Source organism: Rutilus rutilus (genome assembly GCF_951802725.1).
Source record: "Rutilus rutilus genome assembly, chromosome: 6".
Classification (NCBI taxonomy): domain Eukaryota; kingdom Metazoa; phylum Chordata; class Actinopteri; order Cypriniformes; family Leuciscidae; genus Rutilus; species Rutilus rutilus.
This window is the reverse complement of record NC_140214.1, coordinates 13,421,948-13,440,011: the sequence shown is the minus strand read 5'-3', so window position 1 is coordinate 13,440,011 and position 18,064 is coordinate 13,421,948. Positions and strand designations below refer to the sequence as shown.

The 18,064-nt window shown below is 37.6% G+C and overlaps 1 protein-coding gene across 2 annotated transcripts; it reads right to left on the bottom strand.

Moving 5' to 3' along the window:
* Positions 1 to 109: 109 nt before the first annotated feature.
* nmnat3 (nicotinamide nucleotide adenylyltransferase 3) lies at positions 110 to 13,299 on the bottom strand. Of its 2 annotated transcripts, XM_084410251.1 has the most exons (6): positions 13,232 to 13,299; positions 9,660 to 9,802; positions 7,704 to 7,887; positions 4,640 to 4,713; positions 1,794 to 2,217; positions 110 to 1,515 (listed from the first exon to the last, which is right to left on the bottom strand). In XM_084410251.1, the coding sequence occupies exons 2-5, from the start codon at positions 9,766 to 9,768 to the stop codon at positions 1,823 to 1,825; spliced, it is 762 nt and encodes a 253-aa protein (XP_084266377.1). In that variant the 5' UTR covers positions 9,769 to 9,802; positions 13,232 to 13,299; the 3' UTR covers positions 110 to 1,515; positions 1,794 to 1,822. The 2 variants fall into 2 exon arrangements, with proteins under 2 accessions (XP_084266377.1, XP_084266376.1); XM_084410250.1 differs by having other exon boundaries at positions 113 to 2,217; positions 13,232 to 13,294.
* Positions 13,300 to 18,064: the final 4,765 nt, after the last annotated feature.

The window sequence follows — 18,064 nt, the reverse complement described above, 5'->3', positions numbered from 1 at the left end:
CAAAATGTTACCTAAATGATTATCATCTGTTCCATTGTGACCATGTACCTGATATAATTTGGCAACATGATGCTACTGATACTAAAAACAAAAAAACAAAACTCTTTACTCATAACACTGAACATGTTTTTTAATAAACAAAAACAGCTGTCTTTTTGAAATCTTTTATAGTCACAGGCGATTAACTTTTTATTCCATAGATTGTGTTTATACATATGTCTTATTTGTTCGTCAAATTTAAGAAAATAATGTTTTGTGCTTGATAAAATATTGAACTCAATTGTCACTCCTTTCATCTGCCTGATGCTTAGCATCTTCTATGCAAAGCAGGGGCCATCTAGAAGAGAGGAACTGCTCCTGTTGAATTAATTCCTCCAGCTTTTCTTTTGAGACAGCATGAACAAAGGCATTCTTTTAAAACACAAACTCCACACTCAAAGACTGTCAGCAGGAGGGCTTCAACATAGCAAAAAACACCCTTGTTGCTAGCTACTAAAGCTACGGTTTGAGCCAGAACACACTGTTGGTGATACAAGGGCAAAAAGAAATTATTTAGATAGACATCACTTCAAATATCCCAAACCATATTCTTCTATTTTATTTTGTCAGAAACTCTCCCCCCCCCCCCCCCACCGACAAAGCTTGATGAAACGTCTTTAGGGACCTGACAACATGAATGACGTTCTCTGTGCAAATGGAAATGGAAGAAGCAATGTTTGCTCTCCAAAGTGTAAAGGCTCTGTTATTTATCTTCCTCGTGACATTCAGCAAAAGTCAACAAATCTCAGACCTGCTGAACATGGACCTACAGCTCTGCAGTGATCTGGCAAATCTAACTCCTGCAGAGAGAGGATAAATTTCTAAATCCCTCTCCACACATTACACTAGGAAACCATGGTCATGGATAACGCTCACATTATACAAGACAAAATATGAAACTCCTCTAAAGCTGCTTTCACAGGCAAGAGGGAATTGTAATCTTTTGAAACACATTTTGCTATTTTTTTGTGACTGGTGGTCACATTTAAAGTTGCTGGCCGAAATTTTGCGGGGCGAATTCAAATCGGAATCGCACAGATCCTAAAAAGAATCCACGTGATCGGGAGTTTCGCGTGAGGGCGAAAAAGTTCCCCGCGTAGATTTTGATGCTCATACGGATTCGCCGCGCTGACCAACATAAAGACACTTGGTTTGAAAGTGACTTCTGTATGTGCTGTGCTTCATACATCTCTACACTGAAATTCAGCTAATGTGATCGCACCTTTTAAACGAAATTCCGATGGGGGAAAAAAAGGTCCTCCGTCCATTACTGGTGTAGCAGAGAAGAGAAGTCAGTTTTCTGTTGGTCAACGTTGCAAATTCATGTTACCAACTTGAACTAAATGAGAAATCCGTGTGCAGAAATCTTTCGCCCCTGACGCAATATTCCCGATTGCGTAGATTCCGACTGGATTTTGCGCGAGAAAATTCTTTGAACAATGGTACATGTGACCGCACCTTAAAGGCCAATTCACACTGCACCGACAGATGTGGATTGAACATGTTCAATTGGCAAAAACAAGCACCAACCAATGGCAACAGATGTCGAGAGGTAACACACTGATCCGGTAAAACCCGACAAACCCAGACAGTAACACAGTGTCGGCCCAGATCCGGCCCACATCTGGGCCTTGTGGAATCCACGTGTACCAGATGTGGGCCGCATCTGGGCCGACACTATGTTGCTGTCTGGTAAGTGTCTGTAGCCATTGGTTGTCATTTGTCGATTCAGTGTGAATTGGCCTTTAGACCACCTCAGGCTCTGAATTCCCGAAAGCCTACATCAGTCTTGTATTGCTTGCATGGCAAGAGGTCGTAGTTTAACGTCTTTGTTCTTCATCTCACTGTCTTGGGTATAAAGGTTGTGCTCTCTTATGTAATCAATGACAGAGTCTGGTAAAAGATATTTAACACTGTGGCCTCTACGTAGGGCTCGTCGGATCTCTGTAGCACTGATCTCATTGTGTATCCACTCCCGAACCAGGAAAATGCTCTGCCGGTGCCTGGACAACAAGTCGGACTCATGTATAGCCCGCTCTGGCTGCAGGCTACCACGGCTCACGCAGACCAGTCCGAAGCGGCCCACCACCTCCTCAACATGATCGTCCATCCACAAACCAGGCACCTTAAACGTGTCCATGAAATCAGCTCCACAAAGCAGCTTCAACTGTGGGATATCTGTAGGGGGGGGAAATCGATCACATTACTGATTGTATATTATTGTCATTTTCATCTTTTCAGTGCATTCAAAAGGTGATAAGTAATGCTTCCTGTTTTGGAACCATTCAACTGTTATCAAAAAATGCAGCAGAAGGGCAACAGCAGCACCTCATCATAATACTGTCAAAGTTGTCAAAAGGAGCGTTAGAAAACTGACAACTGCTTATGAAGCTGAATATGGTGCTTAACTTGAACGATGGCAGTGTGCAGAGCCTAAGGCTGTCACAGAGACTGACACGATAATTTAGAAGACCTAAATCAGTGATATCTAAGAGATATTTTCGGAGTTCCAATCCATACAAAATTGCTCGCAGCACCTTTTTTTAATGAGTCTGTAATAAAAGGAAGCAAGTGCTTCTGAACAATATAAATGTGATTGCTCATTCACATCTTTAAAATTTCAATTTCAGTGTCATAATTTATTCACCCTCGTGTCTTTCAAGACCTGTACTTTTTTTTAAACTAAAACTATTCAAAAATAATTTTTGATAATTGAAATAAAGCCGAAAAAATAAATAAAATTTAAATATTAGTTGAAAAACGTAAAATGAAAAATGTATTAAAGCTATACAGAAATATTATATATTAATAATATATATATATACTAAACAATAAAAGGCATTCAACTCTTATTATTAATATAAAAAAAAGACAAAAACGAATAAAAATGACAAACGCATATAAAAACCTTACTAAAAAAGAAAACTGAAAATACTAAAATAAAAGCCAATTCAAAATCCTAATAAATACTAAAATAGTCAAGTCAAGCCAAATGTATTTACACAGCGCTTTACAATGGAGATTGTTTCATTGCAGCTTCACAGTAATAAACAGAAAAATAACAAATGTTAATGTTGCAAAAATTCATCAACTTTGAAACGACTTTAAAGCAGCTCTACAAAAGACAATAGTGTCAATATTCACCTTAATGCAGTGTCAATGGTGACAATTAGTAGTATTATTAGCATTTAATTATTAATAATAGCATCTGCAGTGATAGAGCGATACTATACAGTCCCAACAAAATCTGTCAAATTAACATAACCTTCTGCATCCTCCCTAACCTAGAACTCTGGAATACTGTAAATTACACTGTGGAAAAAGCGTTCAGCACATATTTCGTGCCTGTTAACAGATTTGGATCTTTCCTTTAATGTAACATTTGCTAATACAATCAAAAAACAATGCTTAGTGAATTTCTCAGTCTTTCAAAATGTTATGGTGGCTCAGAGCATCCCACGCACAAAATTATATATTTGAAACCGGCAGAAATCTCACTTGTTCTTTTCTCAATGCTTCATTAGAAATCATTTCATGGCCAGCAATGCTAGGGCTAGACCTCAGCAGTGATATTTACAGCATATGAAAGAATCAATAGTATGCTTTTAACTCTAATTCTTTCTCTATAACATGTGTCAGAGAGCTGGCTTTTGTTTAATCAGACATGAATGGCAGGGGGCAGGAAATGAACCTCGCAGGCTCACTAAAGCTCTTTATTTCTGCTCCACGTGACTAAACATTGACCTAAAGAAACGAATGTGCACTGCATGGGGCTGGGGGAATACCACCCTTTTCATACTTATTCTAATAATGCATACATTCATGTAAAACACAGTTATTAAAAGCATTGTGCACATTTTAATACAATCACTAATATTTCCAGAAAATCATAAATGTCTTAATTCAGCAAGTGCCAACTTTCTCTGAGTCGCCTAAGTTGGTCTTGCATGAAGGCAATTTTAATAAAAAATTATCCCTGTGATAATTCAACATGAAATGTAAAATTAAACGGATCTCTTTCTGAAAAAGTCAACGATTTTCAACGTCTTTTAGGTTCATTCCAACTGATGTGTTTATTTATCATTGTAATAGAAGGATGAGGAGGAGTTCCTTTATGTTATCTTCAGTCTACTGTCAAGCAAAAGAAAATACAGATGAAATAAAGGGTATCAGAACAAAGGGTTTGCAAAGAATCAAGGGATCCAATGAAAGGTTTTTAAGATAACAGGGTTTTCGTGTGCTTGTGTTCTATCATTCTTGGCACTTGTCTTGTTTTAAAGTTGTCCTGGCTATTAATCTCAGCTTCATTAATAGTCCGAGCACGCTTGTCTTAAGCCCAGTCATCCCGTGGAGGGTATTAGACTTCATTAGCATGCACCTCTAACAACACCCCCAAATAAAAGCACTTTTGAAAAGAGCGCTTGTGCTGGCCAGAAAGAAGACAAAGGCCTGTTTTAAATGCACCGGACTTATCTAAAGTGATTAGCAAAGACAGAAAATGCTCTGTTAGGCAAGAGAGGAGGCTTAGTAGAAACCGTATTGTGTGGAGAGGTTTCTGTGGCAATTTACGAAGACATACAGAGAGGTGGGCGGGGCTTACCAGAGGCTGGTCGCTCATTTGTGGGCGGGTCCTTGCTGTGGTGGTACTGAGCGGCTATGTGGCCATAGTGGTACCTGTGTTTAGAAACAAACAGCAGATAAGCAACAGAGAGCATGAATGGCCATACTGTTTAGGTAATCAGCTTATGGACATGGGAGAAGCTTTACATTCTCACTGAATTACATGAGCCTATAGATTTGCATCTTAACTTCTCCAATCTCTCACAAGAGGCTTTAATGAGCTTTGGTGTTGCGAAGGAGTGTGAAACCATTACAAGGAGATAATTATTGAGCTAACAACAATTGTTAAATCTATATATCGCCCACATGCATGTGAGTTTTTAATGTATAAAGTGAATAGTGGACTTTAGGGTATAAGAACTTTTATAGTGAACCGACCAGGGTTGTTCGTCATTCAGAATTGAATTGCGAATGCCTTTTAAAGAATTTGAAGATGCATTTCTGCATCTAAATTTTAAAGTAATTTGAGTGTTTATAGGGTAGATGAATGGATGTATGGACGAACAGACGTATGGACTGATAGATGGCAAAGCTGAATTGTCAGCATCATTATTCCAGTCTTCAGTGTCACATGATCCTTCAGAAATCATTCTAATAAGCTGATTTGGGGCACAATAAATATTTCTGATCCCAAACATTCGAATGGAAAACAGTTAGATGAAGACATATAGATGGACTTTTCTCCTCTACAAATAGATTATTGTTATGCATTTTCTATGTGAAGGATAGAAGCAATGTTGACGTCTACCTTTTGCAACAGCCTTTTCATAAGGAGTGTACCTTAAAATGCTCACTGGGTTTTAGAACAGAGCCTGTATGGCACTATGTCCTTTAAAATGGCGAAAACTCGACCAAGTAATTCAACACATAGGTCAAACTGCAAGGGCATATAAGCTAATTGTGTATTTCATCCAGTTCTGCCAGGAAGTAAATTACGAACCTAGAAAGATAAAGTCCTGGCACGGGCCCCTGGCGCAAGAGCAGCCTTCCTCCTCCCTGGCATCTGAGTATTAATTAGCCACCTAAGGGCACAGCCAACAATTGGCATAAAAAATTTGAGTACCCAGAGGGATCCTTAAAAAGTCTCTTGTTACTATCTGAGGGTTTCTTTCAAGAGGAGGAATGGCCCATCAAGGTAAATAGAGGGGACAAGAATTTGGCATGGGTACAAAATAAAAACCACTAGAAGCCAAATACTAAAGGGTGACAGGGTGTCTCATATTTTCCGTGGCAGAATCTGAGAAGAATGGAAACTGTGGCTGTTATGATGGACAGCCGAGCTGGAATGAGTCACGTCAGTGCCTGGCTATTTGATATATCGTACACAGGGAATTTAAGGATTCGGCTCCTATAAAGTTTTGGCTTTAGCTCAGCTCAGATGTTTCAAAGATGACAGTGAGTTTGTAAACTCCTTCATAGAGGGTAATGCAAGGTGAATTCACATATAAAAGCAACATATTATGAAGATAGAACGGCAACATGTAAGATTCCAGTAAAGATTGAATATCTATATTCTATAGCTGCTTTTCAGTCTTATTCTTTTATATTCTTGTATATATTGCACTGTATAAATTAGACTTCTGGGAATTCATATGTGAGATATAAGACTCTTTAAGTCCTAATGTGCACCATCAGTTCATTAAAGTCAACATCATGTTACTGTATGGCATATCATAAACTTCATATTATTTGATATTAAAGTCCCTGTAAAGGCAATTCTACAAAAAAATTCTAAACACATTATAAGTGCTAGAAATGTATTGCTAAAACATGTTACAAAGACTGAGAACTGTGAAGTACTAAATTGTGGAGTTAGACCGTTTAACAGTTTTTCACCCTTGCTGTGAGCCGGATTTTTTGGGCGGGGCTAAAACGGGGGCTCGATGACGCACTGCGACCCCCTGAGCTTGATTGGGCCCCTACTTGATGACGCACGGAGTCACTAAGCCTATCGCTCAATCGCGAGTTACTATCAGACAGCCTACAGTTTGCTAGCTACTATGCCCACGGCTCTGGCTATGCCTTCGTCATGTAAATGCGTATTCCCTGGATGCAATCACTTAGAAAACAGATCGGTGTCCTTATTTAAATTTCCGAAAAATGATCATATCAAGAGGAGGTGGATTTATCTTGTGAAGAGCTAACGTTACCTTGATGGAGAGCTGATGGTCACCACCACACCCGCCTCTGTAGAGATCAGGATAGTTTACTTTCGTTGGAGACAACTGGAATTCACTGATAATCCGCTGTTACTGGTGAATGGGGCCGAACCGACTATCTCCCGCTGTCCGCTTCGGCCTTCATCCTCCCGTCGCGCCGACATGCACGAGCTGTGCGCGAGTCATATTTCCCGCGAGTGGGCGTGGTTTCAGCGCAGCCAGCGGACACGCCCCCAGCGTTTGAGAGCTGAGACTACTGCTCATTTTTTCGAGATTTTGATAGCTTATTTTATTTACTTGGCGGCTTTTTTAATCATTGAAATTGGGCTGGGTGGCTAATAACACATTTTTCGGTGGTATGACAAACTCAGAACACATACTTAATTTTGACTTTACAGGGACTTTAATAACACCAGTATATTTACATTTTGAAGTAAAGAAAAAAGGCAACTTTTCTACATTTACAATTACATTAATGCATTTGGCAGATGCTTTTATCCAAAGCGACTTGCATTGCATTTCAAGGTACACATTTTGCATTCTTATCAGTTCTTGCTTTCCCTGGGAATCGAGCCCATGACCTTGGCGTTGCAAGGTCATGCAAGGTCTTGCTCTTTCTATCATCAAAGATGACTCTAGCTATAAACCTCTGAGCATTTTCTGGGATAATGGAGGTATAATCAGCATCTGTCAAAACCAGTTAATGTTTCTTTACAGTAAGTGTCCCAGTTGTGTTAAAAGACTTCAAAAAGTTTCTCGTCTTGCCAAACTTTTGACTGGATAAATGATTCACATTAGTCATGGTAAGAAGGCTTCTTCACTAAAATCTCTCTCTCTCTCTCTCTCTCTCTCTCCATATATACGTATATATATATACATATTCACCTCATGGTCACCACAGTCTCTGTCCAATCCGCCTGCTGGCTCTCCCAGTCATCTACGGAAACCCAGTCAGAGCTCTGCAGGGCCAGTCTTGCCATAGCAAGTCGGTGTTTCGAAGCAACAAGGCCCTGTTTACCATAACCATCACCGACAGGAGATATAATTCCACCCACCACACGATACAGACCTGCGAGATAGAAAAAGGCAACATATCTGACCCAAATTGAGTCAAATACATCATTATCAGATGTCACATTTAAAGCGTACCACAGTTCCTGTAGCTCAAACATAATATTTCCTTTGTTCGCTCGTCGTCGTCGCTTAATTTTTCGCTTAATCTGAGACATCCAATTTTGCATTGTGTGTTTGTGCATTTTGCGGATGGAACAATGAAGGGAGGGATGTGTTTGTTTGGGTTGATTTCAAATATCAATAGTGTTTCTCAGAAATGACTTACTGCACCTTTAATGCATCTGCCTTAAAATGTAAATCAGTGGCTTATTAAATTGACGTTGATTCCTTTTCTAAGTGCAACAGCCCTACAAAAGTCACTGCACACAAATTAACACAAGCTTTGCATACACAGGCAGACTCTAATGAGTTGCTGAATGCTTAATGTTGTAATGCCTTCATTTTGCATAGTCAAGATGATTTCTCATCAGACTACAATTGTTTTTGCATTTTCTCATTTAGCTGTATGTGCAAGACATTATAAAACAGAATTTATCAATGCAATTAATTAAAAAGTCAGTTTTAATCTTTCATAAAAATGGCAATAAACCACAAACAAGTTTCAAGACACTCTTGAGGTAATATAATACGCAATGCAAGCTATTTGGCTACTTGTCAAGCTATTTCTGCAAGTAGTTTTTGGAGTACACTGAGTACAGTAAATAAACACGAGCAAAAATGTCAGTGTGCAGCACCATGTCGAGGCTGTTGAGAGGAGCAGTTATACCATGTCTGTACTGTAAGCTAGTGGTGCAACACAACAAATTGTTCCAATTCTAATCAACACAACTTGAAATTCTTGCTTGCATTGTGGGTATTAGCTTATGCAAGTACATTTTCACATGTCATCTCACGCAAAAGCACTGCTAAGAGCATTAAACATACACACTTTGCATTTGTTGCTCATTGCTTACAGCCTTATACAATGGAAAGCCTCTGCATAAAAAAGATGTATTTAAGCACAGATTTAGACCAGGGTTATTATCGTTAATTGAAACTAAAACTGAATTGAAATAAAGCTGAAATAAAACAAAATATAAATATTAGTTCAATTAAATGAAAATTAGAAAACTTTATGAAACATAAATAGCAATATTTTAAAAAAAAAAATTTATTTAAAAAAAAAATCAGAATTCCAAGACTTAAATTCGTGATTCTGTTTTTTTTTTTAACGTTTTTTTTTTTTCCGGTATGGTTCACAATTGCAAGTTAAAAAATTGTATACTTCTTTTTCTTTTCTTTTGATATATTTTGACTTTATAAACTCACAATTGTGAGAAAATGTCTGAATTGTGAGATATAAACTCAAAATTGCAAGTTAAAAAGTCAGATCACAATTCTGACACTTTCTTGCTATTATGAGTTTATCTCACTCGCAATTCTGATTTCTTAACTCAAATTTCGAGTTTATATTAGTTTTACTATTTTTCTCGCAATTCAGTTTCATCCCATATTTTTTATTCTGTGGTGGAAACACAAAAGCACATAACCAAGTAACTAAAAAGTAAACTAAAATAAAAAATAAAAGGTAATTCAATAATAAAATAAAATAATCGCTGATTTAGACATACTTCAGACTAGAATTAAACAAAAAACTATTCAAAATGCAGTTATAACAACATAAATCACTTCAATGCGACAGGCTCAGAGGGACAGTGAAAAGGAGGCCAGTTTTGGCCTGATAACAGATGATTGCCAATTTTAAGTAAATGAACAGTTGGCACCAACCTGTCTGGTGCATGTGGTCTCTGGCCAGCTCAAACAGACGCATGTGCTGGTGGGTAATAGGGTTGAAGGAGCCACAGGCCAGCAAAACCAGAGGAATACGGCCAGCCATTTCAGTGTCTCAAACCATAGTATTCTGGATAACACTACAATAAAGAAAAAGCTTAAAGTCCCTGTAAAGTCAAAATTAAGTATGTGTTCTGAGTTTGTCATACCACCGAAAAATGTGTTATTAGCCACCCAGCCCAATTTCAATGATTAAAAAAGCCGCCAAGTAAATAAAATAAGCTATCAAAATCTCGAAAAAATGAGCAGTAGTCTCAGCTCTCAAACGCTGGGGGCGTGTCCGCTGGCTGCGCTGAAACCACGCCCACTCGCGGGAAATATGACTCGCGCACAGCTCGTGCATGTCGGCGCGACGGGAGGATGAAGGCCGAAGCGGACAGCGGGAGATAGTCGGTTCGGCCCCATTCACCAGTAACAGCGGATTATCTGTGAATTCCAGTTGTCTCCAACGAAAGTAAACTATCCTGATCTCTACAGAGGCGGGTGTGGTGGTGATCATCAGCTCTCCATCAAGGTAACGTTAGCTCTTCACAAGATAAACCCACCTCTTCTTGATATCATTTTTCGGAAATTTAAATAAGGACACCGATCTGTTTTCTAAGTGATTGTATCCAGGGAATACGCATTTACATGACGAAGGCATAGCCAGAGCCGTGGGCATAGTAGCTAGCAAACTGTAGGCTGTCTGATAGTAACTCGCGATTGAGCGATAGGCTTAGTGACTCCGTGCGTCATCAAGTAGGGGCCCAATCAAGCTCAGGGGGTCGCAGTGCGTCATCAATCCCCCGTTTTAGCCCCGCCCAAAAAATCCGGCTCACAGCAAGGGTGAAAAACTGTTTAACGGTCTAACTCCACAATTTAGTACTTCACAGTTCTCAGTCTTTGTAACATGTTTTAGCAATACATTTCTAGCACTTATAATGTGTTTAGAATTTTTTTGTAGAATTGCCTTTACAGGGACTTTAATCACAAAGCAGCAAATATTTGAAATATGAGCACAGAACTAAATGCTTTGCTATGAAATGGAAGAACTATAGTATTTCGGAACAAATTATGTGATCTATGCATATTCAATACAATCTATAATGTTCACACTATAACCAAGTGGGATTAATGAGGGATAAACATACAGCGCAATATTTAATACCAAAGAAGTTACAGTAGTATGCCTGAACTGGACTTTACTCTCTCTGCAATGAATTAGCCTGTGGATTAGGGCTGCACGATATTGGGAAAAAATGACATTGCGATATTTTATTTTTCTGCGATATATATTGCGATATGAAATGAAATCTAATCAAATTTTTTCTTACAAACAAAAATGGGGTAAGCACACTTACATTCTCATTTTAAATGATTTAAACATCAGAGTATTATTTAAATTAGAGTAAATGATTTGTTTGTAACTTTAGGATATGGTTTGAATTGTTAACATTAGTTAATGTATCTAATAACTAACATGAACTTACAATGAGCAATACTTTAGTTACTGTATTTATTAATCTTTGTTTATCTTAGTTTATAAAAATACAGCTGTTCATTGTTTGGTAATGTTACTTCACAGTGCATTAACTATGTTATCACATACTGTACAACTTTTGATTTCAATAAGGCTATAGCCTAAATGTTGAAATTAACAATGTTGTAGAAGTGCAGTTTACTAATAGTAAATGTTAACTAGTTAAATAGTTTAATAAATAGAACATTATTGTAAAGTTTTACAGATTTTTTATACACCAATTCAGACGTCTCGTGAGTTCAGTGTTGGACAGGTCAGTTGTTTAAAAACCATTCATTAAATTGAATCGGTTCAAAGGAATCATTAGTTCGCGAATCGGACATGTAGTCTATGGCACGCGTTGTGTAATTATCTCAGCAGTTTAGGATATCGCACAAGATTTGTCAACACAGAAAACATTTCCTCACTGGATAGTTTTTTTTTTTTTTGACACCATCGTGTCAATTGATTTTGATTAATATGCGCGAGGGAGAGAGAGCAAGACAGCGCTCGTGTTGTTTGAAGACGGTGAAGGTGAGCGCGCGCGCGGCCGGGGCTCTCTCGCTCTCGCTCTGCTCGTTTTTACATGCGCCCTGTTAAACTCACAGGACTTAAAAACACATGCAAATGATAAACTTTCACTCTATGATGGTTAAGATGTGCAATTAATCCGCGCATCACATGCGTCAAGGGCCGGGGAGCAGTTGGCCCGTACGGTTAATGAATCACGGATTAACTACGACAGCCTACATCGCACATCCTGCGATGTGACTATCGTGGATTCGCACATCGCGATATTGATGCTTAAACGACACATCGTGCAGCCCTACTGTGGATTATTGATTACTATGTAGTAAGGGGACCAGATTTCTAAAATGTAAACCTTTCCTATTTCAGTGGTCAAAATATCACAAAAATATCACTTGTCATTATATATGAATTATATAGGGACATTGTTTTTGTTTTTTAATTCCTATACTATTATTATAAAGTAATAATTATGATGATGTTTTCAGGTCAACCTGACTGGATTTAATTTCATAAAAATAAATAAAAAAAACACACTATGAAAAATAGTAACTATTGCAAACAGCAAAACAGTATTATATTATAACAACATTATGACTTTATGTTTAAATGTGAAGTGTCTTATTAGGCTAATCGTTGTGATGTTTATGTGATGTATGTTAATGATGCTGTCAACAACATTTCTGAGGAATCCCTCATTGATCACTGAAAGGCTTTAGTTTAGCTAAATGTAAAACACGCTTATAGATAGTGTGAGAAATTGTTTTGTAAGCATTGGACTCAGCGTTAAAAAAAATGTTGTGCCAAAGTAAGGTATACAGAGCAGCAAGTGCAAATTACACACTGGACAAGGCACACTTTGTTGACAAAACTACACTGTCTAAACCATACTCTGTAAACATACACCTATTATTTATTAAAATAGGTAAATAGAAGTGTTACCTATGTGTAGGGCTTACAAAATAGGGGAAAAATAGCCCATAACACAATGTGATCAGGTCAGAATAACCAAACAAGAACACGTAATGTGACTTAAAAACACATGCATAAAAGAAAGCTGGTTGTGTGACTAAAAATATACAAGGGAAAACTATAGCAGTTGGTATCCATGCCGCAATCATAGCGCATTGATATCAGATATCAGGTTACTGATTTACATACTTTGATACTGAATGATTAGGCTACTTACTATATTCATGTACCATGGAATTTATAAAATAGCCTACTTCTAGGCACTACCATATCCAAAACATAAAGAAAAATGAGGCCAGTACAGTTTGGAGAGCAGCAAAATCACTAATGTTACAGTAAAATGAGGTGGTTAAACTTGAGAGCTTCCAGTACAGCAAACTCAGTTATTAATTTTGAATTAAGGTTGGTGCATTTTTAAAGCGGATTTGAAACCTATTTATTTAATTCATGAGACAGCTGCCGTTATCTGATAAATATGCAATCAAACAAAATGTTTAGGGTAAACGTGTACCTCATCCAAAGATCTCCACCAAGTTTATGCAAATGCTACATGCTATATCGTTAGCCGTATGTTACACTATTAATGTCCCCCAGAACATTGAGATAGAAAAACACAGTTCCTATCTACAGGGCGACAGCGGCCACTAGTGGCGAAAACAGAAGAGGCCAGTACATTCAATAAGAAAGAGACTATTGATTTCACACTGCATTTAATCATAATGACCGACCTCCTTCGCTCTAACTGTATCTTTAATGACAAGGACTCGTTCAAAGTCAAATGATATGAACTGTCGGTTCTTAATCTGATGGAGCAAGTCTTGTGGATGATTAAAGTTCTCAATGGGCACAATTCTGAAAGCAAGGCGATCTTAAAACACTCTATTATCCCTTTTAAGACCTAATATGAAGTGAATTATACTCATGTGGAACTGAGATTCTGTACATTACAGACTCTAATGGGGCGCAAAAGACATTGCTAACGACTCTATTGAAACAGTTACTCCATAGTCTAAGGATATAGATGCACATCCACCTTCACTTTTTTCCATTCTAGCCTTTCATGCATTATGTATTACCTTTTTAACATAAATATCTAACCTGCGGGAGAGAAAAAAAAAAGCTTTTCTAATCACCCTTCAAGGGGCCTTTCTGTTGCCCTTCAAAAAGGCACTTTGCACAAAACTACCCTAATTATAGCTACTAAAGGGGAAATGGGCTGTAAAGATCCATACTTTGAGCTGCTCTAGCTAATGTGACTAATGTTGTGCCACACGAATGGAGTCATATTCTCTGTATTGCATCATGCAGAGGCGAAGGGCTTATAACCAGACTATGTTTGGCCTTCACAATGTCATCTGGCCTCTTTGAGGTCTGCATTTTTGCATCATGTATGCCTACAGATTGATCTACCTTAATAAAGTATTAAACGAGAAAATTTCACAGCACAAATCAGTCACATAGGGTTGTCATGAATGTCTATTACTGTCTCACTCACTCCTTTGCAAGGCGACCTCAAGTAGTTTTCTAGGCACAGTAGGCAGTAATTAAGCGCCGATGACTCTAGGGTGACCCCTCTTGGGAGGTAGGTAGTACTGCCACAGACACTGAGAACTCTCCAAGGTGCTGAAAAGATTGACTCCACGAGCAAATGATGGATTCAGAGTCTAACCGAGGTGGTGAAAAACACATAAAGCAAATAAAAAATGTAATATCTGTGGATGATGCATCACCTCCACTGTGGATCCTAAATAAGTGATTCCTGCAAGAGAGGAGTTCAGACTTCATTTGAACAGATTGCTCTCATAAGATTTTAAATAGAATTGGAATTAATTATTTAGAGAGCTCCATAATAGCAAAAGACACAGCTAAGACATATTACAGCTACATTATGAGACTGGAGAGAGATGTGGGAATAAGACACAAAGATTGAATATCAATAATAAAAACAGGTAGGCCTATTTAACCTTAGAGTCAAGTGACTTGGAATGTTGATATAAATGTATGTACATATATTTTATACAACAACTAGTTCCTGTCTTTGCATCTGATTAGTCTAGCGCTAGAACTTTCACTGTATCATTTTGCTTGTCTGTGTTTGTGCATTCCAGACAAGTGTTGTAGCTAAAACGAAAACTATTTAAACTATTAAAAATTGAAATTGAAATAAAGTAAAATAAATATAAATATTAGAAATAAATGGGTTTAAGCTGAAAACGTAAACACGGATATTAAATTAAATTTGTATAGAAATATAGGCTATATTAAAAAAAAAACTAAGGGAAATGAAAAAAGCACATAACAAAAAAACTAAAACTTAAAATAAATTAAAATGTAAACTGTAAATGTAAAAAAAAAAGCTGATTTAATATATGAATAAACTATAGCTTACTATAGTAGGCTATAGAAGTAGTACTAAAATAACAGATGGTGTTCTCGAATTTATAGTGACTGCAGGCTACATAGTAACGCCAGAAGGTGCCAGCAAGCGACTGTCTTTACAAGTGAATCATTGACTCATTCAGACAACCGATTCGTTCAAAAACACTGAATGTGTTTTGAAAAAACACATTTTTCGAAAGATTTGTTAATTCGTTCGCGCATTCAGAATAGAAACATCCCTACTGGGTGTTGCTGCGCGTTTCTTCTGCAGTGGCTTTGTTTGGATCAATTCACATTGATGTCGCAAGAAGGGACAAAATAAATGTTACTCAATATTAACTTTTTGTTTATTGCTGAGTAACGGTATATTATGTAGGCTTATACCATGGTCTGGGTGAATACTCGATTCTGATTGGCTGCAGGGTGTCCATTAAAAAGTGATAGAGGACACCTAGTAAAGGAGTTCTGGTGAAACTGACTGTTTACCGTTCGAAATTAATAAATAAATGCGCTGGCTACATCAGCTGTGAGTAACCATAGCAACAGGCAGTCAAAGTATCCGTTTACAATTTATTGTATCAAAACAAACATCTACTTACAAGGAAAAAAAATACGTTAACTTTCTGGCTCGTAAGTTAGCTAAACTGTTCTACGAGCTGAGCGGACTATAAATATCTCCGGTTGCTAAATAAACCGTCAGGCGTAACCAGGGAAACCAAGTTATTGTTTGTAAAAACTTTAGATTTCGATTGTAAAACTAATTAAAATATAAACTAATGTTTTAAAAATGTGTTATTTGGCAAGTGACCATGGTATAAGCGGGTAAGTGCCCTTCGAGGTGTCCATTGTCAGGTATTAATGGACTTCGGCGGAGGCAACCGTCCGACGCGCTCGCCGTCATCCATTAATACCTGGCAATGGACATTGGACACCTCGTCGGGCATTAACCCTTAGCGCTACCTACATAACGGTCAACATTATATATTTAGAAAGTGTAAAACTCTTTCGAGTTGGGATTATTGGTAGTCTGAACATATAGGAATATACTATGAGTGATTCAGAATTTAAAAATCATGTATTTTCAGTGAAGTCGAGTACTTATTTCCACATTTAGCCCGTGAACCTTATAGACAGGGTCAATTTTCGCAAAATCAGAACCCTGAAGGCATTTTGTGATTATTTATAATATACAACATTTCTAGGGGTATTAAGGGGTGCTGAATCCAAATCTGCTGTATATGAAGCTCAAAAATGTCCCAAAATGCCTCAGAATTAAGACATTCAAAATGGCCGCCACCGCCAGGCTAAAATCTATTTATCAGTATATCTTTTTGACTAAACAAGGTACAAACATGAAATAAATGTGCTTTTGTAAGTTTTAAATAAATAAATTTAAACAGTCTTTCCTCCAATCAGTCAGTGTAAAAGCAAGTGTGTTAAGTTTTCTGACTTTGATGTCATCTAGCTAATCGTGCTAATAGGCTTCTTTTAGTGATCAAAAATGCTAAAATATACACTGCAATTATTTAAACTACATAGATAGATTAGATAGATAGATATATAGAAACATTATTGATCCCCTTGGGATGTTTATGAAAACATGTCACATTATGAAAATATACACTGGACATGACTTTACCTGTTAGCTGTCTTATGTTTTTGATCAGCCATTCTGAGAAGTGTGAGAAAAGCTAAGCTCGGGGGTGGGATGGCGTGATATTGGGGAGGGGCCCAATAGGAGTGCATTAGGAGTTGGGGAGTGCATTACAGCACATTTGACACATTTTACCTCAAAACAAAATACAAACTAAGTAAAAGTAGCCTGATAATATTAATATTAATAATAATAACTTAATTATGAATTAGTTAATAATAGTTCATAGTTAAAAACAAAATTTTTTGCAATATCTAAGCAGTTTCTTCACATTACATCTCAAATCTGAATATGGCATTGAATTGCCCATGTAGGAAAACTTACAAAAGCACATTTATTCCATGTTTGTACCTTGTTTAGTCAAAAAGATATACTGAAAAATAGATTTTAGCCTGGCGGTGGCGGCCATCTTGAATTTCTTAATTTTGAGGCATTTTGGGACATTTTTGAGCTTCATATACAGCAGATTTGGATTCAGCACCCCTTAATACCCCTAGAAATGTTGTATTTTATAAATAATCACAAAATGCCTCCAGCACTTTAAATAAGCACATTTTCAGAAATTCTGCCTAGTCTATTATTTACAGCACGCCATCTTTGATTTTTAACGGGGATGAGAGCAATGCTGTGAGGTATAGACATACATCTCTTCAGTGGGCTGTACTGTCATTTATTGTGTTTTTGGATTGTTCTGCTGAAGAAAAATACTGCATAATATCTTTCAGAAAAAGTAGACAAAAACCCCCAGACAATATGAGCGGTGGAAATTTATAAGTGATAGGAGCTTTGCCGATTTTAAAGCCGATGCCATTGAAAATAGGCCTTCGGTAAGTTTATCCCTCACAGCCTTGCTTTCATAGTAGGCCTACATGTCATGGCGCTGCTCTGAATAAGGTCTATTGTCTCCAATTTTGTAAGGTCATAGGTCATTAATGGCGTAATCGCCATGGCTCACCATTGGTGCAGAACTTCTCACTCTAAAGCTTTCAACGTTGAACAAGTGACCATACAATGTTGTTGCTTCTGTTGATGTATTAATATCCTGCTGGTGGAGTAATTAAAGATCGCAATCCGAAACCGAGGATATCGCTGCAAAACTTAAGCGAAACTGTGTACATCATCCATAATACACTGGCAGCTAACCTGCTTCAGGGATTCTTCCCGTATAGAGAACTCTCTTTCCTCTCATGTCTGCTCTGTGCGGGATGTTTAGACTTGCAGATGCGTTGATAAAAGAGTGAAGAAGCTTTCACCTAGAGCAAATTTACTCAACAGAATGCATCCCCTGAAATGCAACAAGCCAAATGATTG